The 27,269-nt window shown below is 56.4% G+C and overlaps 1 protein-coding gene across 10 annotated transcripts; it reads left to right on the top strand.

Annotated features, from left to right (window-relative positions):
- The first annotated feature begins 1,182 nt into the window (after window positions 1-1,182).
- Window positions 1,183-27,269, top strand: PDZD4 (PDZ domain containing 4). Of its 10 annotated transcripts, XM_077988840.1 has the most exons (10): window positions 1,183-1,300; window positions 1,416-1,551; window positions 1,677-1,860; window positions 20,887-21,122; window positions 22,110-22,200; window positions 22,625-22,723; window positions 23,333-23,395; window positions 23,859-23,960; window positions 24,258-24,368; window positions 24,564-27,269. In XM_077988840.1, exons 3-10 carry the CDS (start codon window positions 1,801-1,803, stop codon window positions 26,109-26,111), a joined length of 2,310 nt encoding a protein of 769 aa, XP_077844966.1. In that variant the 5' UTR covers window positions 1,183-1,300; window positions 1,416-1,551; window positions 1,677-1,800; the 3' UTR covers window positions 26,112-27,269. The 10 variants fall into 10 exon arrangements, with proteins under 10 accessions (XP_077844966.1, XP_077844973.1, XP_077844967.1 ...); XM_077988841.1 differs by having other exon boundaries at window positions 1,199-1,551; XM_077988847.1 differs by lacking the exons at window positions 20,887-21,122; window positions 22,110-22,200.

Raw genomic sequence — 27,269 nt, 5'->3', positions numbered from 1 at the left:
GGAGGCTCTGTATAAGCCCAACGGCAAGGGCTTCCTCTTACCACGGCTCATCTAGACACTGCCGCTAGTCAATGTTCCCCCACCAGCAGCAGCGATCGATGCTGAGCCCTCAATATGACGCCATTCCTCAAGACTAGCCAGCCATTGGGGGGCAGGTTGCAACCTGCACACCAACCCTTGTCTCAAGTTCTGCTTTCCGGGAGAAGCCCGGATAAGAAACTTGCCTTCCTTCTCCACATTCTGGGAAGGCCCGCCATTCCTGATTTGTCCTCTAAGGAGTCAGGGAGAAAAGGAAGGGCTCTAATTAAACAGCCCCGTGTGGCTGGGGGTTCCCTCACTTGCCCAAACCTGGAAATGAAGCATGTACCAATTTCTCCAAGTGATCTCCTGCAGCCGGGGCAGCCCCTGGGAACGCAGCCTTCCACCCGCTGCTGCTTTCCAGGCAAAGGCCTTCTCCCTCCAGGCTTGTCCAAGAAGAGGGGGCAGGTGGTGGGAGAGAAGAGGAAGAGATGGAAGGGCTGTGAAAGCGGGGGCCGGGTGAGGGCTGGGGCTGAGGAACAGGTAGGCGGCGGACCCACGCTGGCCAGTGCTGTGTGCAGGTCCGGGTCCCAAGGCCTCCGAGGCTGCTCCGGCCACTCTCCCCACGACCTACCCCCTCCCCACGCTTCGCTCATCCTTTCTCTCTCTTTCTCTCTTTTCTTTCCTTTCTTTCCTCCCTTTCTCTCTTTCTTTCTTTCTTGTTTTAAACAAAGGTGTCCGTTTCAAAGACAGCAAGGAATGGCTGAGTTGAAGGAGGGATGCAGTCATTTAAGAAGCCCCAGAAAGAAGCAGAGGCGTGAGGGCTGCTGCGTCCAGGACGGGGAGAGCGGCTGAAATCGCGGACTCTCTCTGGGGAACCCAGGAGACTGCTCCTCTTGGTAGGACCCCTCTCTCCCAGAGCGGCATCGCGCAGACAACGCGCCGGGTGCTTGCCCCTCAGGACCGGACGCCGGGTGTCGTGGAGTGCCTAGGACTCCCGCCCGCTTCCGTCGAGAGCCCGCCCCCGGCTTCCCGCGCCCGCTCCTGCACCCCCGCCGCTCCCTCCCGCAGCAGGCCCCGCTCCCCTCCCCGCCCCTCCCGGCGCGCGTGCGCCCCGTGCCCGCGCCCCTCCCCCGCCGCCGTGGGCGCGCGCGCGTGCCCGTCGTCCCAGGCAGGAGCTGGAGACTGCCGGCGGCTGCTGGACGAAGAGCGGGCGCCGGGAGCGCCGAGAGCGCGGCCGGGCGAGGCGGGAGCGCGGGCGCTGGCCTGGCCGCGGGCGGGGGCCGCCGCCGCCGCGCCGCTGCCCCCCTGTCGCGGGCCGGGCCGCGGCGCCGAGCGCGAGGGCCGGGCTCTCAGGGCTGGCGGCCATGGGCAGGAGCCGGAGGCGGCAGCGGCAGCGGCGGGCCCCGCGGGCGGGGAGGCGCGCGGCCCACGGCCCCTGACGGCCCCTGACTGCCCCTGGCGGCCCGGCGCGACCCCGCGCTCCCTGGGGGGCCGTAGCCTGGCAACGCCCGGCGCGCCCGCCCATCCCCCGCTGCCCTTTTTCTCCTGGCCGGGTGCGAGGGAGCATGCCCGCGCCTGGCCTCGGCCAGCGAAGAGTTAACCTGAGGGGCGAGCCGCTGCCCCCACCTCGGGGGCGTGCCCCCCTCCCCCGCTAGGCGGCCCGCCCCCCGCGCCAGGGTATGGCCCCCGGCCCTGGCCCGGGACCCGAGGTCCCGCGCCCGGGCCAGTGAAAGGCGTCTTCCCGTTCCCACCCTCCGCCTCCTCTCGCCGGCCAGCACCATGGGATGTAATATGTGCGTGGTCCAGAAACCGGAGGAGCAGTACAAAGTGATGCTGCAGGTAGGGCTGCCAGCGCTGCGGCGGGGGCGCGGCCCTCCGCGGGAAGGAGCGGGCCAGTGGGGAGGCCCGGAGCGGCGGAGCGGCGGGCGTGGGAGAGCGGGAGGGCTTGAGGAGGAAAAGGTAATGTGCCGTCCGCACCCTCCCATCCTGGGGCTGTTGAGTGTTGTCGCTCCGTGGAAACCAGCCACGGGTGGGGTGGGAAGTTGGGGTTGGCCCGGGTGGGGCGCGCTTCCGTCCCGGGAGGCGCGGTGCGGCGGGCGCGGGATGGAGGTTGCATAGCAACGAGCGCAGTTCCCCGCACACGCTCTCCCCGCAGAACCCAGGGCGGGGGATGGAGCCAGGCTCCCGCCGTGCGGGGGGGCGCCGAATCTCGATCCCGGCGGGCCTGGAGCGTAGGAGTGCGTGGGCGTCCCCGGGCGCGGTCCAAGTCCGGCCGGGGGCTGCGTGCCCACCCGGACACCCACTCCCGCCTGGCCCTGCCCGAACGTTGGGCTCCTGGGCCTTGGGCGTCTCGGGTGAGTGGGCACCGCCGGGATCAGCGGGTTGGGCTCTCTGCGGGTGGCAGTGCTTGACCCGGCTTTGGGGGGCGTGGACCAGGAAGGCCCCGCAGGGAGGGAATGAGACGCGGGGCCCCGAGCTCGGACCTGGAGCCCAGCCCCGCGGCCCGAAATGGGGCTTCTTGCCTGTGCGTGGCGTGACTACGTGAGTGCGTTCCTGTGCCCCGTCTCTGTGTGCGCGGAGGCTCCCCCGGCCCCGCATTTGTGTACTTTCTGTGTGCACCCTGCAAACTGTCTAGAGAAATGTCCCGGATGCTGTGGGCTGAGACCCCCTAGGGCTAAGTGGCGGGAGGTCAATGTCAAGGCACCCAGGAGCAGACAGGGCTCAGACAGGTATGCGTTTAGTGGCCTGGATTCAGCTCCCGGGTTTATTGGTCTGGACTGGGAAGGAATCAAGTGCTTTGCAAAGAAGGGTGTTGGCTTGGGAGAACGTGGGGGAACCCGTGCAGGGATCGGCGACGACTGTGGGGGTGAGGGGAGGCGGGGCGGGGCGCGGGGAAGAATTCCTAGGAATCCGGGGACTGACTTCACGCTGTGAGCCGAGCTCTTCTGGCCACCTTGTGCGGGAGCGGAGGGGCAGGGCGGGGACGCAAATCTTGCCTCAGCCTGGCGGAACTCCGGGTCCCCTCTCCCCGGCCCTTCTTCGGGGGTGCGCGGGGTCCTCGGCTTCTCCCGTTCGCTGTCCTCCGCCTTCTTCCCTCTCAGTTCCTGGCTGCCACTCCTCATCTCTTGTTCCCGCTGTTTGGAAACCTTGTGTGGCCATTGCCAGCCCCCTAGCGGGATAGGAATGCGACCGAAAGGGCGTCCTGTGGAATCCGTGTTGGATTCCGGGGCTGGGATGGTTAGTTGACGGGGACTCTGGATCCCATCCTACTGCTTCCTTTTCGGGAGTTATTCCATCAAACGGCAAGCGATTTCTCCAAGCGATTCCTCCGGGGCCGTCTTGACTTTCCTGGAGAAGGATTGGTGTCGCTCTTCATTTAAGGCCAACCTCGTGGGGACGCGTGGATAGGGGAGAGCGACCCGAGCTGCACCCCAGGCCTGAAATGAGCCATGGAAAGACACCGGTAGCCCTTGGGGCTCCCCACAGCCCTCCGGGAAGGCCTCAGCAGGTCGGGCTGGGCCTGCCTTCAGGGAGGTGAACCTGGCTGGGCCCTCCTTGCTCTGCGCCCTAAGCTCTCCCTCATAGAATGGACTTGCCCTCTCCAAGGAGACCCGCCAGGAGGAGGGCCACTACCGCATGCACCCTCTGTGCGCTTTCCTGCTGGGCTCCCTTGGAAAACTCCCGTGGAAGTTTGGCTGCAAACTTTCACTTTCTACATTCCTCCTTGGCCCAATCAGAGCCGGGATTTTAGGAGGAGAACTATCCTTTACAGCTAAGAGAAAACAAGAGGACTGAAAAAAGTGGATACGGAAAGCAGTGCAGGCCATGAGCTGTCCCAGGGGACTGCGCTTCTGGAGGTGGACGAATCACAGGTCCCAGCCTCTTCAGAGGAGAAGGCGCTTTTGTTCCAAAAGACTGGTCAGCTTCTGGGACCCCGTGCCTGCCTCCCGGCCAGCTTAAACACGGGTGCTCCCCCATCTTCAGGCGACACTTCTCCCTGTCTCCCCTGAATAACCTCATCTGCACCCCCTTGGGCCTCTGCACCTTATCAGGGTGAGACACTTCATGGGTCTGATTTTCAGAAAAAAGCACAAGTGCATCTGCAGCGCCTTCCATATACAATCCACAGAGGCCTGGGACCCCCAGGCTAGGAACCCCCAAGTCTCTAGCCTAGCGTTGTGTTCCAAGCCATTTTCTGCCAATGACTCACAGCACTTCCAAAATTACAGCTGTATTGAGCTATAATTCTCCTACCGTACAACTTACCCTTTCGAAGTGTACAACTCACTGGTTTTTAGTATATTCACAAAGTTGTGCAACCCACACCAGTAATTCCAGAACATTTACATCACCCCAGAAGAAACCCTGCACTCATTAGCGGTCACACCTCCATTTCTCCTACAAACTTCCTAGCCCCTGGCACCCACCAGTCTACTTCCTGTCTCTATGGATTTGTTTATTCTAAACATTTCATAGAAACTGACCTTTTGTGTCTGGCTTTCATTAATCATAATGTTTTCAAGGTTCATCCATGTATCAGTAGTCAATTTCTTTTTATTTCCAAATAATATTTCATTTTGTGATGTACAACATAATATTTATCCATTCGTCAGTTGATGGGCATTTGGGGTGCTTCCAACCCCCTTGGGCTGTGTAGAATCTTAGCTCACTGCAAGCTCTGCCTCCCGGGTTTACGCCATTCTCCTGCCTCAGCCTCCGGAGTAGCTGGGACTACAAGCGCCCGCCACCTCGCCCGGCTAGTTTTTTTGTATTTTTTAGTAGAGACGGGGTTTCACGGTGTTAGCCAGGATGGTCTCCATCTATTGACCTCGTGATCCGCCCGTCTCGGCCTCCCAAAGTGCTGGGATTACAGGCTTGAGCCACCGCGCCCGGCACCCTGGTCTACTTGTATCTGTTTGAATCCTTGCTTTTAATTCTTTGGAGTATTTGCCTGTAGCCATTGAACTGCTTTCCACAGTGGCTGGAACAAGTTTACATTCCCACCAGCAACATATAAGGGTTCCAATTTCTCTGTATCCTTGCCAACAGTTGTTATTTTCTGGGTTTTTGTTATGGCTGTCCTGCTGGGTGTGAAGTGGTATCTCATTGTGATTTTGATTTGCACTTCCTGTTAGCTAAATGATGTTGAGCATCTTTTCTTGTGCTTGTTGGCCATTTGTGTATCTTCTTTAGAAAAATGTCTGTCCTTAAGCCAGCGCCACACTGCTTTCATTACTGCAGTTTTGTAGCAAGTTTTGAAATAAAGAAATGAGAGTCCTCCAACTTTGTATGTCTTTTTCAAGACTGTTTTGTCTACTCTAAGTCCCTCAAATTTCCATATTAATTTCAGGATCAGGTTAATTTCTGGAAAGAAGCCAGCTGGCATTTTGATACAGATTGCATCAAATTTGTGGATCAATTGGGGATTATTGTTCATGAGCATGGGGTATGTTTTCCATTTATTTAGGTCTTTAATTTAAATGATGTTTTGCACTTTTGTTAAGTTTATTCATGAGTATTTTCTTTATGATGCTATCGTAAATGGAATTGTTTTCTTAATTTCACTTTCAGCCTTCTCATTGCTGCTGTATAGAAATACAATTGATTGGCCGAGCGTGTTGGCTCACGCCTGTAATCCCAGCATTTTGGGAGACCAAGGCGGGTGGCTCACCTGACGTCAGGAGTTCAAGACCAGCCTGGCCAACATAGTGGAACCCCGTCTCTACTAAAAATACAAAAAAATTTAACGGGGCATGGTGGTGTGTGCCTATAATCCCAGCTACTTAGGAGACTGAGCCAAGAGAATCGTGTGAACCCCAGAGGCAGAGGTTGCAGTGAGCTGAGATCGCACCACTGCACTCCAGCCTGGGTGACAGGGGCAGGACTCTGTCTCAAAAAAAAATTGATTTTTATACATTGATCCTATATCTTGCAACCTTACTAAAATTGTTTATTAAGTATCATTTGTTTAGCAGAGTCCTCAGGATTATCTGCATATTAGGATCATGTCATTGGCAAATAGAAATCGTTTTTCTTCTTCCTTCCCAATCTGGATGCCTTCGATTTCTCTTTTTTTTTTTTTTTTTGAGACAGTCTCACTCTATCGCCCAGACTGGAGTGCAGTGGTGTGATCTCGGCTCACTGCAACCTCCGTCTCCTGGGTTCAAGTGATTCTCCTGCCTCAGCTTCCCATGTAGCTGGGATTACAGGCACTCACTACCACGCCCAGCTAATTTTTGTATTTTTAGTAGAGACGAGATTTTGCCATGTTGGCCAGGCCAGTCTCGAATTCCTGGCCTCGAGTAATGCTGCCCGCCTCGGCCTCCCAAAGTGCTGGGATTGCCACTGTGCCCGACCCTTCGATTTCTTTTTCTTGTTAATTTGCTGTGGCTAGAGTCTCTAGTACAATGTTGAATAGAAGTGCCGGTGAAGTGTCTTTTCCTTGTTCCTTATCTTAGAGGTAAAGAAGCCTCCAGTCTTTCACTAGGGAGTATAAAGTTAGCTGTGGCTTTTTCATAGCTGTCCTTTATCAGTGTAAGGAAGTTCCCATTCTATTCCTAATTTGTTTCTATCATGAGAGATGTTGGATTGTGCAGTGCTGCTTCTGTGGCTAGTGAGATGACCACATGGTTCCTTTATTCCACGGATGTGGGCCGTCACAGGCACTTTCGTGTGTCATGTCGGAACCTCAGCCCCATTCCTATATTCCAATCATGTCCTCCTAGTTCGGAAAAATCTGGGACCTCCCCTGAAAATGGGGGATTACTGCGTGTTGAGCTAGGAAAAGGAAGCAGGCCGGTTGCCCAGAATGGAAGACAGGAAGCAACATGTCCTCAGCTCCCGAGCCTTTTCTGCAGCCCATGTCCCTCCACTGCCACCGGGCCCCCTTGTCGTATATCTCATCATGGTCCACACTCTGCTGAACTTGTCTCTCGGCCTTGGCACTCCCTCTCTGACACCATGATGTGCTTGCTAGCATCCGGGCACGCCGGAGATGGTCAGGGGATAAATCCCTGGTGCTTGGGACTGGCCTCCCGCCCATCCTACTCAGGCTTTACAAGGGGAGTGGGTCAGGACCACCTGTCTTCCCTCCGTCCACATCGGGGGAGGCCAAAGGACACCTGGCCAGCCCTTCTGGTGGTCTCCTGGGCATTCTTGCCTAAAGCACCTACATGTGAGCCCCCATGGTGCTGGCAGCCATCCTGGGTGCAGGGCATTCACTGCAGACAGGGCCTTGCCCCCTCCCCCAGTCTCCCCCCGACTTTTTATTTTTTGAGACAGAGTTTCGCTCTTGTTGCCCAGGCTGGAGTGCAATGGCATGTTCTGGGCTCACTGAAACCTCCACCTCCAGGGTTCAAGCGATTCTCCTGCCTCAGCCTCCCGAGTAGCTGGAATTACAAGCATGCGCCACCATGCCTGGCTAATTTTGTATTTTTAGTAGAGACAGGGTTTCTCCATGTTGGTCAGGCTGGTCTTGAACTCTCGACCCCAGGTGATCCACCCGTACCGGCCTCCCAAAGTGCTGGGATTATAGGAGTGAGCCACCACACCTGGCCCTAGGCTCCCCTTTTAATAAGAGGGAGACCATCACCAACACGTAGGCAACTGTGGGGGGGAGAAAGTACTGCTTGAGTGCAGGAGCAAGGGTGGCAGCCAGTGTCCCCTCTTCAGCGACATCTTCCTCCAAGCTGCTCTCCCACCCACCGAGCAAGGTGGCTTCTCTGACTCCCTCCCGCTTGCACAGGGGCTTCCCGTGAGCAGGGATTTGGATCTGACACGGGCAGTCTGCCTACCCACCCCACCAGCACCAGATGGTGCCAGCATACCCACGCTGGCCTCCATCCTTCCAGGGAAAGCTGGTCTCTCAGTCAGCTGGTTCTGCCACAGAAGCTGCCTGGGGAAGCAGCAGGCTCTGAGAAAGTCCTTGTGGAGTGGAAGAACAGAGGGCCGGACACTGAATTCTGACTGCCACCTTCCGGACCAGGTCATCCTGCTCTGTATCGTTGTTCCAAGATTGTAGAATGCCCTTTCCCCTCTCACCTCGGGGTTCCTGAGGACTGTCCAGTCCGCTGAAATGAAATTCGATAGTGCCAGAGAAAAGATTTGTGGTTGCGGGGATGGGCAGAGGGGCACGAGGACACTTTTGGGGAAGATAGAAATGGCCACTGTCCTGACGGTGGTCACGGTTCCCCAGGTTCATGTATGACATATGAACACCTGCCCTCTGCACACTGAAGATGTGCAGGTTACCACCCAGTGACAAACCTCACCAAAGCTTTAGAACAGGAACTCCATGGCCACATGCACGCATCCCGGGGAGAAAGGCGTCCCTTCCTTCCTTCTACTTCAGGGGCCCTGCCAGAGAAGGCAGTGCAGCGTAGAGATAGGAATGGAGGCAGTCACCAACTGCCAGTTGTGTGGCCAGGGGCAAGTCGCTGCATGGTCCACTGGCTCAGTGACTTGGTTTCCTCACCTGTGAAATGGCAGTGAAAAGAGTGCAGGCCTCCGAAGGCCATTGTGACAAGGAAAACAGATGATGTGTCCCACGGGATCTCACTGGGTGGAGGGGGGAATTGCTGCCCCCAGGCCATTCAGTTGGTCATTAAGAAGTGCAAATTGGCCGGGCGCCGTGGCTCACATGTAATCCCAACACTTTGGGAGGCCGAGGTGGGTGGGTCATGAGGTCAGGAGTTGGAGACCAGCCTGGCCAGCATGGTGAAACCCCATCTCTACTAAAAATACAAAAAATTAACCGGGCATAGTGGCTCATGCCTGTAATCCCAGCACTTTGGGAGGCCGAGGCGGGTGGATCACCTCAGGTCAGCAGTTCGAGACCAGCCTGACCAACATAGAGAAACCCCGTCTCTACTAAAAATACAAAATTAGCCGGGCATGATGGCGCATGCCTGTGATCCCAGCTACTCGGGAGGCTGAGGCAGGAGAATTGCTTGAACCTGGGAGGAGGTAGAGGTTGCAGTGAGCTGAGATCATGCCATTGCACTCCAGCCTGGGCTCGAAACTCCATCTCAAAAAAAAAAAAAAAAAAAACCAAAATACAAAAAATTAGCCGGGCATGGTGGCATGCGCCTGTAGTCCCAGCTACTCGGGAGGCTGAGGCAGGAGAATTGCTTGAACCCAGCAGGTGGAGGTTGCATGAGCCAAGATCAAGCCACTCACTCCAGCCTGGGTGACACAGCGAGACCCTGTCTCAAATAAATAAATAAATAAATAAATAAATAAATAAAATAAAAATAATGAAAAAGGAAGTTACATGGAGAAGGCCTTACATCTGGGTATGTCACAGTTAATGCCCAGTGACAGAAGAATGTCCGGTATTATGCTGAGAATTTCTCTCAGGAAAGGGACCTCCAAGTTTTGAAGAAGTGTGACATAGTATAATATTAGTTAGGACAGCCTGGGCAACATATTGAGACCTCATCTCTACAAAAATAAAAAATTGCTCAGGCGTAGTAGCTTGCACCTCTAATCCCAGCTACTGGGGAGTCTGAGGCAGGAGGACTGCTTGAACCCAGGAGTTGGAGGCTGCTGTGAGCCATGATTGCATCACTGCACTCCAGCCTGGGCAATGGAGCCACACTGTGTCTGGAAAAAAAAAAAAAGAAAGAAAGAAAGAGAGGGAGAGAGAGAGAGAGAGAAAGAAAGAAAACAGATGGACAGAGAACAAAGCGGAGGCATATATGGTCATTTTGCCCAGGAGTTAGGCGAGGCTGAGCAGCCTGGGACTGGACAAGATGTCCTCCCTTTCAGTGCATTCTGCCTGTCCTCATGGCTGCTTGGAGCATTGGAAATGAGAAACGCTGCAGAGGGAACATTGCTTTGATTGTTGCTAGATGTGAACTGTGCCCTTAGCCAGTCAGGTTAGCCTGAGGTGGGTGGGAGGATGAGTTTAGTTGCTGGGCCACGTGCCTGGAAAGCTGTGAACATGTACCTGAAGGTTGATCTTGATAATGGCTTCCGGAAGTGGTTGGCTTTTCCTGTGCAAGGTGTGGGACACTCCTCTTTCCTATCTTTTTTTTTTTTTTTTTTTTGAGACAGAGTCTGGCTCTGTCACCCAGGCTAGAGTGCAGTGTCGTGATCTCGGCTCATTGCAGCCTCCGCCTCCTGGGTTCAAGCAATTCCGCCTCAGCTTCCCGAGTAGCTGGGATTACAGGCACCTGCCACCACGCCTGGCTACTTTTTGTGTTTTTAGTAGAGACAAGGTTTCACCATGTTGGCCAGGCTGGTCTCAAACTCCTGACCTCTAGTGATCCGCCTGCCTTGGCCTCCCAAAGTGCTGGGATTACAGGCGTGAGCCACCGCACCCGGCCTCCTTTCTGCTTCTGAGCCAGGACTACAGAGGTGTCTGAGAGGCCATCACTCTCCCAGAAAGGTGGGGGCCAGGTGGATTGATGAGACTTCAACAGACCCTGGGATTCGGGGAGAGAAGGGGAAGTGAGAGGAAGGAAAGATGCTTGCTTCGTGCAGAAGGCCTTCCCTGAGGTCTGTCCTGGTTCCTCCAGGGTGTGCTCTGAGTCAGTACAGCGCCACCCTCCACCGGAAGTCCTTGTTAAAGTGCACTTTCTGACTGAGCCACCAGCATGGGGCCTGGGATTCTGCACTTCTCACTTTTTTTTTTTTTTTTTTTTTTGAGACTGAGTCTGGCTCTGCCGCCCAGGCTGGAGTGCGGTGGCCGGATCTCAGCTCACTGCAAGCTCCGCCTCCCGGGTTCACGCCATTCTCCTGCCTCAGCCTCCCGAGTAGCTGGGACTACAGGCGCCCACAACCGCGCCCGGCTAGTTTTTTGTATTTTTTAGTAGAGACGGAGTTTCACCGTGTTAGCCAGGATGGTCTCGATCTCCTGACCTCGTGATCCGCCCATCTCGGCCTCCCAAAGTGCTGGGATTACAGGCTTGAGCCACCGCGCCCGGCCGATTCTGCACTTCTCACAAGCTCCCAGGTGATGTGGAACCCACTGGCTGTGGGTAGCTAGGGCCTTGGGTAGGGACCGGGAGTACGTCCGTGGTAGCCCCAAACCACACTAACATGGATGGCGAAGTGAGCTGTTTTTGTTTTGTTTTGTTTTGTTTTTTAACAAATAAGAGGGTGAGGCCTCACCCCACACCTATTAAATCAGAACTTCCAGGGGTTGTTGCCTATGTGGGGTCTTTACAGGACATAACTTGTTCTTCCCTGCCATGTGCAGCTAACTAACCCTCCTTCCCTGTCACCAGCACCCCTACCAGTATACATGTCTCTCATGGACACCCAGACGCCCCTTCCCCCTACTAACTGCTCAAAGGCCTTTGAGATGAAGCCCTCCCATGTTTCTCTCTCTTCTGTCCCCAGGCAGAAAGGGCGGACACAGAGTTATGGAGGGGGGTGGTGTGGCTTGCCCAGGCGGCCACAGTTGGGAGCGTGGGCAGCCATGCTACTTGTCGGGCCTGTCACCTCTTTGTCCCTTTTAGAATTCTTACACATCGGTGGAGACATTTTGCAGCCACCAGTGCAGTAATTAATTCAGGCAAAGATCATCACTGGATGCCAAAATCATTAGATGTAAGGTTGTTGGGGACAGAATATTCACAAAGTCTCCAAATATTACCCCAAATTACCTGTGAATCAGGAAGGGAAACTGCGTCTTTACAGGCGAGAGATCTGGCAGCCGCCACCTGGGCCATGTGATCAAACAGCCTCCTCAACAGTGGGGCAGCCTGACCCTGCCAGCCGCCAGATGCGGGGCTGGGGAGGAGACATACAGCTTCTCCTGCAAGGTGCTCTTTTCAAAATGCTCATCCTGAATCTCACCGCGGGAATGAATCAGGCAAATTCATACTCTGGCACATTCTATAAGGATTGGTCTCTTCCAAGAAGTCATTCTCATTAAAGTAAATATACATATATATATATATATTTTCTAGATTAGAGAGGAGACATAATAACTAGAGACCTAACAACCGAATGTAGTATGTGTGCTTCTTGATTGAATCCTAGATTTTTTGTTTGTTTGTTTTGTTTTTGTGATGGAGTCTCTCTGTGTCGCTCAGGCTGGAGTGTGATGGTGTGATCTCAGCTCACTTCTACCTCTGCTTCCCGGGTTCAATTGATTTTCCTGCCTCAGCCTCCCAAGTAGCTGGGACTACAGGCTGCACCGCACCACCATGCCCCGCCTTTTTTTTTTTTTTTTTCTCTGAGACGGAGTCTTGCTCTGTCACCCAGGCTGGAGTGCAGTGGCACAATCTCGGCTCACTGCAACCTCCTCTGCCTCCATGATTCAAGTGGTTCTCCTGCCTCAGCCTCCTGAGTAGCTGGGACTACAGGTGCAAGCCACCACACCTGGCTAATTTTTGTATTTTTAGTAGAGACAGGGTTTCACCAAATTTGCCAGGCTGGTCTTGAACTCCTGACCTTGTGATCTGCCCGCCTCGGCCTCCCAAAGTGCTGGGATGTACAGGCATGAGCCATTGTGCCCAGCCTCAAATCTTAGATTTTTTAAAAAAGCTGTAAGGGTGTTAGTGGGACAGTTGGGGAGATGTGAGGCTGGCCCATTGTATGAGTGCGGAATTCCGTGCCAAGGGTGTTGTGGTTCCACGGAGAATGGGACTGGTGGCATCTTGCTTTCAAATGCTTCTGCAAATGTGTGTGTAGAAACCCGGAGAGCAGGTGTGGGGAATCTGCAGATGTTCCCACATGCTTGTGGGCGGGCAATTTTCAAAATCCCGAGCTGGGGAAACATGAATGGGGACTTTGCTGGGCCACTGAGTAGGTGAATGTAGTGAGCTTGCGGCTCCTCCTTTCTCCTCCGATGCTCTCCCCGTTGGAAGATCCCCCTGATGCCTGACTTGGCCCGGAAGCTACAGTCACAACTGCTTCCAAGGTGTCCTGGATAGTCCAGACGGCAGAGCTGAGAGCCAGCAGGTAGGTCAGAGCTCGGCCCGGGGCAGAGGATAACTTCCTGTCTCTGTCCTTCCCCAGCCTGTTTCCTACTCTACATCTGTAGGGTAAGGGGAGTCCGAACGTGGCAGCCACGGGGGCCCCTGGAAGTGATGTGGCTTCACTTCCCATCCCGCGCGTTACCAGTGAGAGTGAAAGGGGTCGCAGGCGCCGTGTGACAAGCACTCGGGATTGCGAGTCTCCCAGGCCACAACTGTTTTCTTAGTCTCTCCGGTCTCTCTTCTCCGCTTCCCAGAGATTCCTGATCAGCAAGAGGGTGTCGCGCCCCACCCGGCTGTGGGCCTGCCACCGCTGGATGCGGGAGGGTGCCTGGGGCAGGGCCCGGAAACAGAGCTCAGCCTCCGACGGAGGTGGCGGGGCCGGCGGGCAGGAGTCCTGCTAGTCCAGCCACCAGCGTGGCGGCGCAGGGACGAGTGTGGTCCGCCCTGCTCCCGCGGCCGCAGCCACCCCGCCGTTGCGGCGCGCTCTTTGTCTGCGGCTCCGGGCTCGGGGTGGGGCGAGCGCGCCTGGGGCCCCGCCCTCTCCACCCTGGGCGCCCCGCTTCGCGCCTCCCCTAAGGCCCGCCAGTCCCTTGCCTTGCGGGAGATCGTCACCCCACAGCGACTGCCCGTGGGGCCGACTTCGCGTGATGCCTGCCTCGCCTGCCCCGTGTTGCCCCCTCCCCTGTCCCTGTGTCCCACTCCCCTGCCCGCATGTCCCCCTCATGCGGGGAAAGTGGTGCCAGCATTTTCCCTGGCCTTGCGAATTGCTCTTTCATTGGTACTCAGCTGCCGCTCTGATGTCCCTGAAAACCCAAACGAGAGCTCCTCTGCCCGAGCTGCCCCTGCTCCTTCTCTGCAAAAAGCTCCAGAAGGCTGTGTCGATGCAGGTCGAGCTTCCCCACCCGGCCCCCTCCCACCTTTTAGCAAATCCAGAGGTCACACTTTCCGCCCTCCTCTCCCGGGCTCCGACCCAGTGCATCGAGCTGCTCCTCAACTTCCCTCCCGGGACTTCCTAGTCTCTCTCCCCAGCCAGCTCAATGTCAGGGTGCCCCAGGACTCTCCTTGGGCCTCTCCTGTTCTTGTCTACATTCACTCCCCAGGTGAGCTCCTCCAACAAATCAGGAAGGAAATAGATCTGTATGCTGAAGAGTCGCCATAGGGCACATCAAGCTCCTGGCTGAGCCTTGTTGTGCTCACAGGCTGCTGCACTCCCTGGGGCAGCGGAGTACCAGGGACTTGTATTTTCATCTTTGTGCTCCTCTGCCTCCTCAGTGTTATTTGAAAGGAAATGGCGACAAAATCTATCGCGCTAGCATGGGATGGAGGAGGGGTCTTTGTGAACAGGCTTTGAGGGTTTGCTTGGCTGCCAGCTCACTACCCAATCAACAGGGTTAACTGCCACAGGGTGGCCTCGCTTAGGGGAAGCATGATGCCCAGCATGTGGTCAGGATGGCACAGGAGCACTGGAGAAGATGAGAGTCGCTGGGAACCCGGACGAGGGGGGACAAGGGGCATTCGAGTGGGCTTCAGGTACGCGAAGCGTTGCAAGATAAAGTGAGTTTCTTCTGGATTGTTCCAAAGGAGGGAGGTTGCTCTCAATGAAGGAAACATTCAATAGTGAGAGTTTTGTGATAATGAGCTCAGTCAACAATCCCCACTCTCCACATACTAGAAGCAAAGTGGATTTCTTCTGGATTGTTCCAAAGGAGGGAGGCTTGCACTTGATGAAGGAGACTTTTTTGGGGGGGAATGGGGGGTGGATGGAGTCTCACTCTGTTGCCCAGGCTGGAGTTCAGTGGTGCAATCTCAGCTCACTGCAGCCTCCACCTCCCAGGTTCAAGTGATTCTCCTGCGTCAGTCTCTCAAGTAGCTGAGGTTACAGGCGTGCACCACCATGCCTGGCTAATTTTTGTATTTTCAGTTGAGACGAGGTTTCACTCTGTTGGCCAGACTGGTCTCGAACTCCTGACCTCAGGTGATCTGCCTGCCTTGGCCTCCCAATGTGCTGGGATTACATGCGTGAGACTCCGCGCCGGGCAATTTTTGTATTTTTAGTAGAGTCTGGGTACATCAGACCCAGGGGCTGGGTCATGCCTGTAATCCCAACACTTTGGGAGGACTAAGCAGATGGCTTGAGCCTAGGAGTTAGAGACTAGCCTGGGCAACATGGTGAAACCTTGTTTCTTCTTTTTTTTTTTTTTTTTTGAGACGGAGTCTCGCTGTGTCGCCCAGGCTGGAGTGCAGTGGCCAGATCTCAGCTCACTGCAAGCTCCGCCTCCTGGGTTCACGCCATTCTCCTGCCTCAGCCTCCCGAGTAGCTGGGACTACAGGCGCCCGCCACCTCGCCCAGCTAGTTTTGTTTTTTTTTTGTTTGTTTTTTGTTTTTTGTATTTTTTAGTAGAGACGAGGTTTCACCATGTTAGCTAGGATGGTCTCGATCTCCTGACCTCGTGATCTGACCGTCTCGGCCTCCCAAAGTGCTGGGATTACCGGCTTGAGCCACCGCGCCCGGCCTCCCATTTCTTATTATTGTTTTTTAAAAGATAGATCAGATAAATTACAGGTCATTAATATATATTCAATAAATTATGGAAATATATAAAATTTTAATTCAGCCAAGAAACATTAAACTTTTGTCTTTAGCAAACTGCCAGGAGTTGGGATGGAAGTAGAACTCAGGGTGAAGCTCTCTTGGGGTTTGTAGTCTAACGAAAGGGAGGTAATTAGACAATCACACATAAAAGGCTGAGCTCCGGCCTGGGTACCTTGAGGCCTCCTGGACTTGCTGTAGCATCTGGAGAAGTATGGGGCATCATCTAGCGTTACTTAGCACCAGCACTGGCACCCAGTCTTGATGTGGGCCCTGTTGGCCTGAGCGTTTTTCCTTGAAGAAGGTATTAAAGGCAGATTGAAGCCGACTGTGCCCACCCGTCCCCGACGCCCTTCCTTTGCTTGCCTCTCTGCCATGTTTTCCACCAAGTACATACTATGAATAAGCATGTGCGCCTCCATTAACCGCACATACAGAATGCCAGGAATTGTTTGTTTGACCGCTGGCAGACCTTTGGGCTGTCCCCGGTGTTTGGCCGCTGTGGCCTTCATGCCCACATCCTCCTGGTCCTCCTGGTGGCGGTTCTGAAGGGCGTCTCCTCCTATCTCATGGCTCCAGGTGCTTGCTGGTGGGTCCCCTTTGCCCTGAGCACCTGTTGATATCCTTTGCCCATGTTCTTCTTGAGTTGTTTGTGTCTGTGTTTTCTTCTTGTTTTGTAGGAATTATTTGCATATTCTGGAAAACCCATTATGAGGTCCGTGCATTGTAAGGCTCTCTGAGCCCGCCTTTATACTGCATTTAGGGTGTCTTTTGTCATCTAGAAGTTTTACATCTCTTCCATTATTGCTTGCCCATTTGAAATATTGAGAATTTCATCTCTATCCCACACCGTAAAGATATTGTTCTCTTGTTTTGCTTTGTCACTGTAGGTCTTTGATCCAATTGGAATTGCTTGGCCAGGGCTTGGACTAGGTCTTCTGTCTTGGTGGGGCGAGCTCCCAGGGTATGGAAATGTTTGCAGGTGGGGCAGGAGCGAGAGTCTGGCGGGAAGCAAGCCTGGGGTTGGCCATGTTGAGTGTTTGTGCCTTTTAGAGACTGGAGTGGTCGAGTAGGCAATCTGAAAGTTGGGGCATTACAGGGGTGGCTTTACCAGTGTGCTACGTCAGGATGGTTGGGGGTGGCGGGGGCAGGGCTCTGAGCAGAACTGGAAGAGCTGCTGTTATCAGAAGGGCCACAATGTGGCTCCTTACCATGTGCCTGGCCCTGTACCTCTATGCTCATGGCCCCATATTGTCCCACCTTGTTGGCAGCCCTTAGCCCCTCCCCAGAGAGGAGCTCATTTCTTCCTTGGGGGTCCAGCATGACCTGATGAGGAAGAGAGAGAGAGAGAGAGAGAGAGAGAAGGCTTCAAGAGCCAGTGGCTTCCCCCCAAAGACTTGCCTGGCTGTCACAGGCGATCACTCTGATTGCTGTTGATCTGAGGTGCTGAGGCTGTGCATGCGCCCATCCCCCTCTTGACATCCCAGCCTCCACCAGCCCGCCCAGCAAGCGCTCCTCAGTTTCCATAGCAACACTGCTGCTGGGTAATGATTCCAGGGAGAAAGGCATTCCTGCGTTCTCTGTCATCTCTGTCACCTGAGCATCCCGCTGCCTGCTTGCTGTCCTGCCCCGGGAGTTCAGGAAGAAACCCTGAGGACAGCTCCGAGCCCTTCTGCTTGTGTTTTGGCTTCTCCTCAAGGGCAGTGGTAAGCTGGTAAATGTTCCCAGACAAAAAGCCCTGATTTGGAGCATTTGCCGATTTCCTTGGTGTAAATGCTGCCACTATAGCCGATTTCAAGCCACCACTGCGATGTCACTGAGCTTGGAGTTGGGGGGAATGCACACACCATCAGAGTATTCCCACCTCCCACGCCAGATGTGAATAACCCCAAGAGCACAGATGACAGAAAAGTGTAGTAAGATAATTAGACAGTGATGTGTTCCGAGGATTTATTGACTTTGTTGTTAATATCATTCAGTTACCTGTACATTTCTACAGTTACAATATCAATAATGGCTGTGTTTGACAACTGGCTCCCAAATTTCCCAGCTTCAGTTGGCTCTAGTCACTGCTGCTGAGAGTGTTGAGGCCATTCCGTCATGTCCCTTTGTCTACAGCCTTCCTGAACCCACACTCTGCTGCCGCCCACCCTCTTCCATCCTGCCTTTCTCACTGCAGCCTCTCCACCAAGCACAGCGAGCCCTGTCCTGACTGACATTCTTATGGTCTTCCAACAAATACCTTCTTAGCTGAAAGCTGTTTCCTTTATAGTCTTTGATCCAGAAATTGCACCTCAAGAAATTTTATCCACTTTGACAACTACTGGTTACACAAAGATTTAAGTATGAAAAATGTGCAAAATGCACCCCGAAATGTGTCTTTGCCACATTCTTTATAATAAAAAATCAAAGCCAGCCTTAGTGATGTGATGATGAACATGATGGTCCACTGGTGTGGATGGACCTTAAGGGGCCTGCAGCTGCAAAATGGCACAAATAGAAAACAGACTGGAAGGAAATAGGCCGCATGGCCGGGTGCGGTGGCTCATGCCTGTAATCCCAGCACTTTGGGAGGCTGAGGCAGGAGGATTACTTGAGGTCAGGAGTTCGAGACCATCCTGGCCAACATAGTGAAACCCCATCTCTACTAAAAATACAAAAATTATCCAGGTGTGGTGGTGGGTGCCTGTAATCCTAGCTATTGGGGAGGCTGAGGCAGGAGAATCACCTGAACCCAGGAGACAGGTTGCAGTGAGCCAAGATTGTGCCACTGCACTGCAGCCTGGATGACTGAGCAAGACTGTCTAAAAAAAAAAAATAGCTGGGCGTGGTGGCACACACCTGTAGTCCCAGCTACTTGGGAGGCTGAGACAGGATAATTGCTTGAGCCCAGGAGGTGGAGGTTGCAGTGAGCCAAGATCGTGCCACTGCACCTCAGCCTGGGCAACACAGCAAGACTCCATCTCAAAAAAAAAAAAAAAAAAAGCCCCAAAAAACAAAAAATGAACATGTGTTTCTTTTACAATCAGACAAAACTGATTTTGACAACAAGCTCTTTTCAGAATATGAAAAATTTGGGGGAGAAGGGAGACATAGAAAACTTCAATGATTATCTACAAGGACATAAGTCGAAAAAAGGTAACGCAGGAGCCACTGCTGAGGCCACAGGGGTTCTGAGGACAAGCTGGGCTCTCCTGTGATATCTGTCTTCCTGAAAAGACTCCTACAGCGGTGGTTCTACTGTGTTGCAGGCACTAAGACAAGATTTTGCCGTCGGAATTGATACCTCTGTGAGAAACCCGGGGAGGGAGGTGCTGCCCTGAGAATGCAGGACAGAGAGTTCTTGTAAACTTGCTAATATTCGCACAACTCGGAAAAGCAGAGGACTCTGTGCAGCCGCAGCCACCTCTACCCACGCCCAGGGCCCTTCTGCCCTCTCATCTGGCACAAGCTCCCAGCCTGCTCCATCCCTGGGTGGACTCTGGGTCCTCTCCGTGCTGACTGGGGGCTTTGCTTCCAACTGCAAACCAACCTCCCCGTGTCTTTTCTTGGCCCTGCTCCCTTTGCCTGATGGAGGCCAGCTGCCCCTGCTCCAGAAGCCTTCTCTGCCTCCCGCGGAGGCGTGCATGGCCGGCCATGTGCGCTCCCTTACCTGTCCCCACGCTCACCTGTGGGGCATAGCCATTTGGGCACAATGCTAGTGTGTAGCCTCCCCGGGCCCAGAACAGCCCTTCCACAAGCCACTGGGCCCATGAGGAGACCCTGCACACCTGCCTCGAGAGCTGCCTCCTCCTGGAAGTGCTTCCTGCTGACCCTTGCTGGCCCTGTGGCACGTGCCCTGAATTCTGGTGGAGTCTGTTCAGTCCTTCTTGGTCCTTAGTCATTCATCCCTTCTCTACTTGCCTCCCTTCCCCAAGGAGGACTTGAAGGTTGCAGCATACTGTCCCAGGGTGCTGTGGAAGCAGCCTTCGACCTTGTGGGCACTCCTTGCCTCACCAGCTGCGCTGTACATAATGGGCTTCCTTCTGCTCCCCTCCATCGTCCTTCCTTCACCCCCACAGCATCCCACAGAGCTGCTCAGGTCCCGCTTCCACCTTGGGCCCTGGCCCTCGATGGCCGCCTCCTCCCTGACCCCTCCTTCTGGCCACCGGGCAGCCTGTCCTGGCTCATGACCTTGACTCAGCGCCACCACCTTGCTGAGCTTGCTGACGCGGTTTCCTCATCTGCAATAATGGCATCTCCCTCAAGGTTGTTGGGGATTAGGATTTTGTGGGGGACCCACATCAGGGGTCTTTCCCAGAATGTAGCACATGGCACGTGCCCAAAAAACAGTGGTGGCTTTTTTTTTTTTTTTTGGAGACGGAGTCTCGCTCTGTCACGCAAGCTGGGGTGCAGTGGTACAATCTCCGCTCACTGCAAGCTCCGCCTCCTGGGTTCATGCCATTCTCCTGCCTCAGCCTCCCGAGTAGCTGGGACTACAGGCGTCCACCACCACGCCCGGCTAATTTTTTTGTATTTTTAGCAAAGACGGGGTTTCACCGTTTTAGTCAGGATGATCTCAATCTCCTGACCTTGTGATCAGCCTCCCAAAGTGCTGGGATTACAGGCGTGAGCCATCGTGCCCGGCCCAGTGGTGGCTTTATAAGGACCACTTTCCTGGCACCTCTTTTAGGCTACTTTGCAGTTCCGGGGGTTTCTTGTATGTCAAAGCCTTTTCTCTTGGGCAAGTCAGTTGCCGCTGTGAGGATACAACACCATATCTTTAGGCATCTTCCTACTTGTCCCCTAACCTGACCCTGGCCCTCCCTAGTGAGTAGACATTTGTTGAGAGACTCAGCTCATCTGAAGAGTCAAGGTCATCCTCTTGCTTGATGTTGAATGAGCACAACACAGATGCTCACTGAGTGTTGGCTGTTATGGTCCAGTCAGTGCTAAGGAACTCAATGGGATCTTCTTCATGCTAGCTCTGGCCTTAGTGCTGCCCTAGAAAGAAGCGGGTCCGGATGGGGAGAGACCAGGAGAGCTCAAGCAGAGTCTGGAGGACGTTGTAGGGTGGTATCACAGCCTCCAGACCCAGTGCACAGAGGCTGGGTCCCCCAGCCCTTGGTGTGACTTGGCGATCCCCAGCTGGCCTTCAGTGGGATGAAGGCTGAGCAGTGGGGCTTGCCTGGGAACGGGGGCACCAAAGGTAGCCAGGGCTGCAGACAGAGAGCAGATTCCTTGCTTGAGTGGATTAGGGTGCTGGTTGTCAGCCCAGGTCCTGCCAGCTAGGGCCTCTGCCTTGACCTCACAGGGGAGGAGTGGGCCCTTGAGGGTTCTCACAGAGGCGTGTCTCTGCCGTAGGTGAACGGGAAGGAGCTCTCCAAGCTGTCTCAGGAGCAAACTCTGCAGGCCCTGCGCTCCTCCAAGGAGCCCCTGGTGATCCAGGTGCTGAGACGCAGCCCCCGCCTCCGGGGGGACAGCTCCTGTCATGACCTGCAGCTGGTGGACAGTGGCACTCAGACCGACATCACCTTCGAGCATATCATGGCGCTGGGCAAGCTGCGTCCGCCCACCCCGCCCATGGTCATCCTGGAGCCGTACGTCCTCTCTGAGCTGTGAGTCGCCCTCAGGAGGGCCCCGGGCCCTGCCTCCAGAGAGGGCAGGCCACCTGGGGTGGCCATCTGCACACCACCCTCTTGGGCAGGAAGCAGGCCCCTCGGCCTCCAGAGCTGACCGTGGTATCCGAGGGCTCCAAAACCTCCAGGCCTCTAGCCTTGGGCCGGGCTCCAGAAGGTGCCCCGTTGTATCTACCCCCAGGGCCGAGGGAGGACCCTCCTGTCCGGGACGACGCTGCCGGAAGTGCCAGGGTTGAGGGCCTCAGCTCCTACTCCTCCATCCTCTCTCCTCTGCTGCCTCACAAGCATCACTCCTTGAATCTTCTTGCATCCCTTGTCTGTCTCATTCCTCTACCTGCTCTGAATTTCCTCCATCTCTTCGGCTTCTTTCTTTGGCCTGACCGGAAGAAGGGCCTTTCATCCAGGCCTGGTGGCTCATGACCGCGTGAGCGCTGCCTCATTCTGCTAATCTTAGCTCGGGCTGTGGGGAGGTAGGCCACAGGGCCATGAACAGCCAATCTTAGTTTTGGGGCCAGGAAGGCAGCCCCTGGAGGTAGGGTGGGCCTCCCTCTGCTCTGCAGAAGTCCTCCGGGGCCTGGATAACTCCTGGGGGCGTTGCATGAGTGGGGCCAGTACTGGGCGGGTGGGTGGGCACCTAGAGATTGGAGAAGTCAGTCCCTGCCAGCTGGTGTGGTTGGAGGAGTCTGGTCTGCGGGACGGGCGAGCTAGGCATGTGCAGGTCCTCCGTGTGGATGCCGCACACTCAGGTGCGAGAAGTGTCCCCGGTCTTTGCATGGCTGCATGTTGCCCAGGAAGGAGCTCTGCAGGAGGCAGCTAGGCCACCCACCCTTGAGAGCACAAGCAGAGCAGGTCTCCGTGCCAGGCACGCTGGGATTGGCCTGCCTGGGAGCTGGGGCTGAGGTGTGAGAGGACAGCCAGCCGGTCTGACCCCCACCTTCTCCTGGGCAGCCCCCCCATCAGCCATGAGTATTATGACCCAGCGGAATTTATGGAGGGCGGCCCGCAGGAGGCAGACCGCTTGGACGAGCTGGAGTATGAGGTGAGCCGGGTGGCCAGGCTAGGGCCCGCAGCCAGCTGTGGCAGCCGCCCCGACGCCTGCGTGCCTTCCTGCCCAGGCCTGACCCTGTGGCCCTTCCGGCACGTGTCTGGCTGAGTCAGGGAGGGTGCGGGTGAGGTTACATGTTCCGTCCATGTTGGTGAGTCCACGTCCCATGCATGTCTGTCTTCTGTGTCCTGTGCCTGTGTGTGTGCCTCGCGCATTTCCTGGGAGGGAGACCACTGAGTACATGCGCCACGTGGGATGGTAAGAGAGACCCTCAAAGCGGGGACTGGAAACTGAGCTCAGGGGTCCCAGAGGAAGCTGAGGGGCTGCGGGTTGAGGGGCTGGGCTGTGCTGCCTGCTCCCTCACTCACGCATTTCTGGGGCTTTCTTCCTCTGCTTCCTCCCGGACCCCTCGTGGCAGGAAGTGGAGCTGTATAAAAGTAGCCACCGGGACAAGCTGGGCCTGATGGTTTGCTACCGCACGGACGACGAGGAGGACCTGGGCATTTATGTCGGAGAGGTATGCAGACGGGTATGCCCCAGCCCCGAGGCCCCTCCATGTGGCCTGCCCATGGCTCACAGGCTGCCCGTGAGGTCCCAGCTAGCAGAGACAGGGCATCACAGCTAGGGTACTGCGTGGTGAGGCGAGGATGGTCGACGGCTTCAGCCACTGTCCACTGAGGCAGTCATCTGCAGAAAGAGGCCTGTGTCCGGGTGGGACAGCAGATGGGCCTGAGAACGAGCAACAGGGTTGCTTTCTAGTCTTCTCCTGAACCCATCTTGGGCAGATGTCTGTGTATCCCCAGGAGGGGGATGGCCCCTCGCTCCCCTCCCTACTAGCAGCATCCCACTAAAGCCACCCTTCCAGATGGACAATGTCCTACTTCCCACCAATGCCCAGGGCTGACCAAAAGCACAGGCTTCCATGCAGAGGAGCCTAGGAGTGCCAGGGGCAGGGGCAGGGAGAGGCGACTACTCCACAGCCTCTGCCCCTGCTTTCTGGGACTCGGGGCTGGAAGGGGAGCCAGAGAGCCTTCAGCTTGCTTTGGAGGCCCCTGAGGTGAGCCTGCTCCCTTCTACTGAAAGGGCATGTTAGGCACCAAGTCCCCAAGATGTGTGTGTCCTGCAGGTAAATCCCAACAGCATTGCAGCCAAAGACGGCCGGATCCGTGAGGGAGACCGCATCATCCAGGTGAGCACTGGCAGGCTGCAGGCCTGGCCCAAGGCCCCGCTGTACCTGTCGGCCCAGCTACCTCTCTTTAGCCAGTCCCTAGCTCTCTCCCACTAAGAGCCAAGCCTGAGGCCCAGCAGCCTGCCATGTCCCAAACCCAGGCTGAGTCTCATCTCTCTCCTGCCCACTCACCCCAGTGGCTCCCGTGTGCCTATGGGATTTGCTGGCATCCAGGGCCCCTGCTGCTCTGAAACCTCCAGACCCCTCCCTCTGCTCCACTCCATGCTGTCCTGAGCACACATTGGTTCTTGCAAGAGCCAGGCCACCCTCTCCCTGGTACCCTCCACTTAGTTACATCCTCCCGGAGCTCAAGCCCCAGCCTAGCCCAGCGGAGCCCAGAGTGCTTGGGCTCCCTGCACTCGCCCAGGGTCTGCCCTAGGGCCAGCCCTAGCATCCTTGTTGATTGTACCCTGGCCTGCCTCAGATTAACGGTGTGGACGTCCAGAACCGGGAAGAGGCGGTGGCCATCCTGAGCCAGGAAGAGAACACCAACATCTCCCTGCTGGTGGCCCGACCTGAGAGCCAGGTGTGTGTGCCTGGCAGGGCGACCCAGGGCCACGACATCAGGCTTTCTGTCTTGGAAGCTGCTGGCCGTGACTAGGGCACAGATGTGCCAACAACCTGGAGTTGATGGAGGGCGAGTGGGCAGGGGTCTCTCAGGCCCGTTTCCCCTTCTGGCCTCTGAAGGCTGAGTGGGCTGGGACCCTCCCCCCCAGGTTGTTGAACTTCACTGAAACAAACCAAGTGTGGGGCCCAGAGCAGACAAGAAGGGTATATGGGGAGGTCCTTGAAGCTGTGGGGACACCAGGGCCTGTCTCCACAGCTGGCGAAACGGTGGAAGGACAGCGACCGGGATGACTTCCTGGATGACTTTGGCTCTGAGAATGAGGGGGAGCTGCGTGCTCATAAACTGAAATCACCCCCTGCCCAGCAGGTGAGGAAGGAGAAGGGCGCTGGTGGGGAGGGCAAGAAGGAAAGAACTGGGTGGAAGGCGCTGAGGCTGTGCAGGGTCTCCCAATGCTTGGCAGGAAAATGAACCAGGTCTGAAGCCCTTTCAATCCTCCTGTGACATCCCGTGACATCCCTGTCCATGGGACCTAACTGAGCGGTACTTACCTTTCTGCTGTAGCTCCGAAACGAAGAGGAGAAAGGGGCTCCCGACGCAGGCCCAGGCCTGAGCAACAGCCAGGAGCTGGACAGCGGGGTGGGCCGGACTGACGAGAGCACCCGGAACGAAGAGAGCTCTGAGCACGACCTGCTGGGGGACGAACCCCCGAGCTCCACCAACACCCCGGGAAGCCTGCGCAAGTTTGGCCTGCAAGGGGACGCCTTGCAGAGCCGGGACTTCCATTTCAGCATGGACTCTCTGCTGGCCGAGGGGGCGGGGCTGGGAGCTGGCGACGTCCCGGGCCTCACGGATGAGGAGTATGAGCGCTACCGCGAGCTCCTGGAGATCAAGTGCCACCTAGAGAACGGCAACCAGCTGGGCCTCCTCTTTCCCCGGGCCTCCGGAGGCAACAGTGCCCTGGACGTCAACCGCAACGAGAGCCTGGGCCACGAGATGGCCATGCTGGAGGAGGAGCTACGGCACCTGGAATTCAAGTGCCGCAACATCCTGCGGGCGCAAAAGATGCAGCAGCTGCGTGAGCGCTGCATGAAGGCCTGGCTGCTGGAGGAGGAGAGCCTCTACGACCTGGCGGCCAGCGAGCCCAAGAAGCACGAGCTGTCTGACATCTCCGAGCTGCCTGAGAAGTCGGACAAGGACAGCACCAGCGCCTACAACACTGGGGAGAGCTGCCGCAGCACCCCGCTGCTCGTGGAACCCCTGCCTGAGAGTCCCCTGCGGCGGGCGGCGGCCGGCAACTCCAACTTGAACCGGACCCCTCCCGGCCCCCCTGTTGCCACCCCCGCCAAGGCAGCTCCTCCACCGGGGAGCCCCACCAAGTTCCGGTCCCTCTCCCGGGATCCTGAGGCCGGCCGGAGGCAGCATGCGGAGGAGCGCGGCCGCCGCAATCCCAAGACCGGGTTGACCCTGGAGCGCATGGGCCCCGAAGGCAGCCCTTACCTCTCGCGGCGCCACCGCGGCCAGGGCCAGGAGGGCGAGCACTACCACAGCTGCGTGCAGCTGGCCCCGACGCGAGGCCTGGAGGAGCTGGGCCACGGTCCCCTGAGCTTGGCCGGTGGCCCTCGGGTGGGTGGGGTGGCGACCGCGGCCACTGAAGCACCGCGCATGGAGTGGAAGGTGAAGGTGCGCAGCGATGGAACCCGCTATGTGGCCAAGCGGCCCGTGCGAGATCGGCTGCTGAAAGCCCGTGCCCTGAAGATCCGGGAGGAGCGCAGCGGTATGACTACCGACGACGACGCAGTGAGCGAGATGAAGATGGGCCGCTACTGGAGCAAGGAGGAGCGGAAGCAGCACCTGATCCGAGCCCGCGAACAGCGGAAGCGGCGCGAGTTCATGATGCAGAGCCGGCTGGAGTGCCTGCGGGAGCAGCAGAATGGCGACAGCAAGCCCGAGCTCAACATCATTGCCCTGAGCCACCGCAAAACCATGAAGAAGCGGAACAAGAAGATCCTGGACAACTGGATCACCATCCAGGAGATGCTGGCCCATGGCGCACGCTCGGCTGATGGCAAGCGGGTCTACAACCCTCTCCTCTCGGTCACTACTGTGTGAGCTGCCCGGGCGGGTGCACGGCCCAGGCCCAAGGAGCCCCCTGGGGCCCCGGCCCTCACTCTCCTATAGAGATTGTGTGTGTGTGCGCGCGTGCTCGCTGTGTGCATGCACACACCTCCCCGTCTAGGTGTGCGCACAGGGCTTTGTTAGCAGAGAGAAGCCCCTGAGGAGAAGGGACGCTTTTCTTCTTTCTGCCCAAGTCAAGTGACCACGCTAGTGGCCAGTATTGGGGGCACACCTGTAATGGGCACCCCTTCGGCTGTGCGTGTGCATTTCCCATTCCCCATGCTCTTGCGTGTGCTTGCACGTGCACGCACACACACACCCAGTGATCTCTCCACCCGACCCGTGTACTTGCAGACAGGGAAGCTGAGCTGAAAGGAGTACAAGAGAGTGTCCGGCTTCGCTGCTGAGCTCGGCCTCTCCCCGCTGCAGTTATTTGTAGACAAAGGCGCCCCGATTTTTGTGGTTTTTCTCCCTTTCTGTGCTTGCCAATAGTTGTTTTGTTTTGTGGACCTGACCTGGGGGCTGGCAGCTCCTTCAGGCAGCCTGGCAGAGGTGGAACTCCCCACTCCACTGATGGCTGGGAAGGGAGTTGGGGAGGAAGACCGGGAGGGAGGGCTGGGGATGGACGGGAGGGAAGGGGAGGGAAAGGTGGGAGGAATGGGAAGCAGCTGTTCTGGTGGCTTCCACTCTGAGGTGTGGGAACGGGGAGCTTTTGGGGGGCACCTGTTTCCCCAGTGACTGAGAGAGAGAGCAAGACTGCAGGAACGGAGGGGTCTTGCAGGGTGTCCACCAAGAAGTCACAGAGCCCGTTCTGCGCCCCACACCATCTGGAGCAGGGGCTTCTCTTCTGAATGAACTGAAGAAGGTGCTTAGAAGGGGTCTAGAAGCCAAGCCCCGTGAGCAGCAGTGGAAGACCTTGGGCCATGCGGCCTGGAGAGGACTTGGTGGCGATCCGCAACCTGGACCCCAGTAAGGTGGTGGGCTGACTGGGAAGGAGAGGCCCCCAGCCTCCTGAGGATTTGCACGTGTGAACTAGGCTGCCTGGGGGTGCCCCTCAGGCTTGGAGAGCCCCAGATTGGAGGCAGACAGGCTGCACCACCCCTTCCCCCTGCATCTTGAGAATAAAGCAAGCTGCCTTTGTACTTGGTTGAA

This window comes from Macaca mulatta, chromosome X, assembly GCF_049350105.2.
Source record: "Macaca mulatta isolate MMU2019108-1 chromosome X, T2T-MMU8v2.0, whole genome shotgun sequence".
In the NCBI taxonomy this organism is placed as follows: domain Eukaryota; kingdom Metazoa; phylum Chordata; class Mammalia; order Primates; family Cercopithecidae; genus Macaca; species Macaca mulatta.
Note: the sequence above shows the minus strand (reverse complement) of the source record. Positions and strands in the feature narration are given on the sequence as shown.

What these genes read in the sequence shown, in the direction of transcription:
- PDZD4 (XM_077988846.1), top strand. Translation starts at nt 1,801, where the DNA reads ATGGGATGTAATATGTGCGTGGTCCAGAAACCGGAGGAGCAGTACAAA. An exon ending in TGGACGAGCTGGAGTATGAG is followed by an intron (nt 22,201 to 22,624) that starts GTGAGCCGGGTG and finishes CCCTCGTGGCAG; the next exon opens with GAAGTGGAGCTGTATAAAAG. An exon ending in AATCACCCCCTGCCCAGCAG is followed by an intron (nt 24,369 to 24,563) that starts GTGAGGAAGGAG and finishes TTTCTGCTGTAG; the next exon opens with CTCCGAAACGAAGAGGAGAA.